The sequence below is a fragment of the Otolemur garnettii genome, unplaced genomic scaffold (genome assembly GCF_000181295.1).
Source record: "Otolemur garnettii isolate 467f Iridium unplaced genomic scaffold, OtoGar3 scaffold00088, whole genome shotgun sequence".
Classification (NCBI taxonomy): domain Eukaryota; kingdom Metazoa; phylum Chordata; class Mammalia; order Primates; family Galagidae; genus Otolemur; species Otolemur garnettii.
Genome location: NW_003852483.1, coordinates 314727 through 316872, shown reverse-complemented (window position 1 = coordinate 316872; position 2146 = coordinate 314727). Strand labels below are relative to the sequence as shown.

At 46.3% G+C, this 2146-nt stretch overlaps 1 protein-coding gene across 1 annotated transcript in view; it reads right to left on the bottom strand.

Moving 5' to 3' along the window:
- Window positions 1-2146, bottom strand: part of CATSPERD (cation channel sperm associated auxiliary subunit delta) — a gene marked incomplete at its 5' end in the record, with an annotated part of 92782 nt that overhangs the window by 21539 nt on the left and 69097 nt on the right. Inside the window, one exon of the mRNA XM_023516247.1 lies at window positions 1500-1578. Coding sequence (XP_023372015.1) covers window positions 1500-1578 — 79 coding nt within the window. The remainder of the gene's footprint in view (window positions 1-1499; window positions 1579-2146) is intronic.

Here is a 2146-nt window from a genome sequence, read left to right as displayed (position 1 = left end):
TGCAGCTCAATTTACAATCACCAAAATGTGGAAACAACCTAAATGCCCACCAACCCAGGAATGGATTAACCAGCTGTGGTATATGTATACCATGGAATACTATTCAGCCATTTAAAAAAATGGAGACTTTATAGCCTTTGTATTAACCTTGATGGAAGTGGAACACATTATTCTTAGAAAAGCATCACAAGAATGGAGAAGCATGAATCCCATGTACTCAATTTTGATATGAGGACAATTAATGATAATTAACAACATGGTAGGGATGGGGCAAGGGGAGAGCAGAGAGAGAAAAAGGGAGGGAGGAGTGGGGAAAAGGAAGAGCAGAGAGAGGGAAGGAGGGAGGGAGTGGGGTCTCGGTATATGCCACACCTTTGGGGGGCAAGATATGATTGTAAGAGGGACTTTACCTAACAAATGCAATCAGTGTAACCTGGTTTCTTGCACCCTCAATGAATCTCCAACAGTAATAAAAAAAAAAAAATGGCCCTGTTCTGCATCTAATCCTTCTATCCTCTCCTGGAGCTCCCAATCCCCCCATGAGCCTCCTTTGCTCCAAGTAGTGGAGCTCAGAGGCTGACGAGCAGGCTTTGGAGGGTGCAGACTCTCTTGTAAGAGCAACTGAACCTCTCTCTGCTTCAGTGACTTCATCTGCAAAATGGGGAGAGTTGTAGCACCTACCTCGGGAGTCTGCAGCAATAGTAACTGAGCTCTTGCATGTAGAGAAGGACCCAGAATGTTGCCTGGCACATGGTAAGTGCTAAGCTCACATGAGTGTTCCTGGTCCCTTTATTATTATTTCATAAGTATACAGGTCTGTGATTTTAGCATATTCACAAAGCTGTGCTACCATCACTATTGTCTAATTCCAGAACATTCTCATGTCCCCAAAAGGAAGCCCCATTCCCTTCAGCAGGCCCCCTTCCCCAACTCCCTGGCAGCTACGAACCCATGTCCTGTCTCTGTGGATCTGCCTGTTTCAGACATGTCACATAAATGGAATCACATATGTTGTGTCCTTCTGTGTCTGGCTTCTCTTACTGAACATGATGTCTTCAAGGTCTGTCAACATCATTGCCTGTGTCAGAGCCTCCTTTCTCTTCATGGCTGAGTAATATTCCAATGTGTGGATTGACCACATTGTGTTTATCCATTCATCTATTGGGTCATTTCTCCTTTTTGGCTATTGTGAATAATGCTGTTGTGAACATTCATGTACAAGTTAATGTGAAAAGGTGTGTTGTTTTCAATTCTCTTGAAGCATCTAGAAATGTTGTTACCCAAATTGGCCAGATGCCGTTCGGAGGATGACCAATAAGGAACAGGGATCTGCTCTGGGGAAGGCTAGTTATAAGGGGGAAGCCCAGGAGGATGATGTTGGGGGCAGGGGTCAGTGACTGCAGTAACTGAGATAGACTGGCCTCCATTTTCAGATCTTGAACAAGGGTTCTGCCAGTCCCTCAGGGCCTGTTTGCATGACTCTAAGGTTTGAGACCTACCAGTGGCTTGATATCCACGCAGGAAATTTCCTTGTTGGCTACATCCACAGTTAAGCTAGATATGGTAGCTCTCTTTAGGCTGCAAGGCAATGGAAGCCTGTGTTTAATTGGAGACCAGTGCTGCAGTAAAAAACATGGTGGAGTCATTCATCCACCCTAACCATCCACCCACCTACCCATTACCTATCCTTCTATCCACCATATACCCACCCACCCATCCATCTATCCATCCAGCCCACCTATCCATCCACCCATCCATCTATCCACTCACTCATCCATACATTCATTCACCCATCCATCCACTCACCTATTCCTCCACACATACATCCATATACCCACCTATCCTTCTACCCATCTCTCCATTCACCCATTCATTCATCCTACATCCATCCATGTATCCATCCATCCAACCATCTAGTCATCACCCACCCACCCATCCATCTACCATCCATCCATTCATCTACCCATCCTTCCTTCCATCCATCTATCCATCCATTTATTTCTGTTCTTTTTTTGAGACAGAGCCTCAAGCTGTCCCCCTGGGTAGAGTGCCGTGGCAGCACAGCTCACAGCAACCTCCAACTCCTGGGCTCAAGCGAGTCTCCTGCCTCTGCCTCCCAAGTAGCTGGGGCCACAGGCGCCCGCCA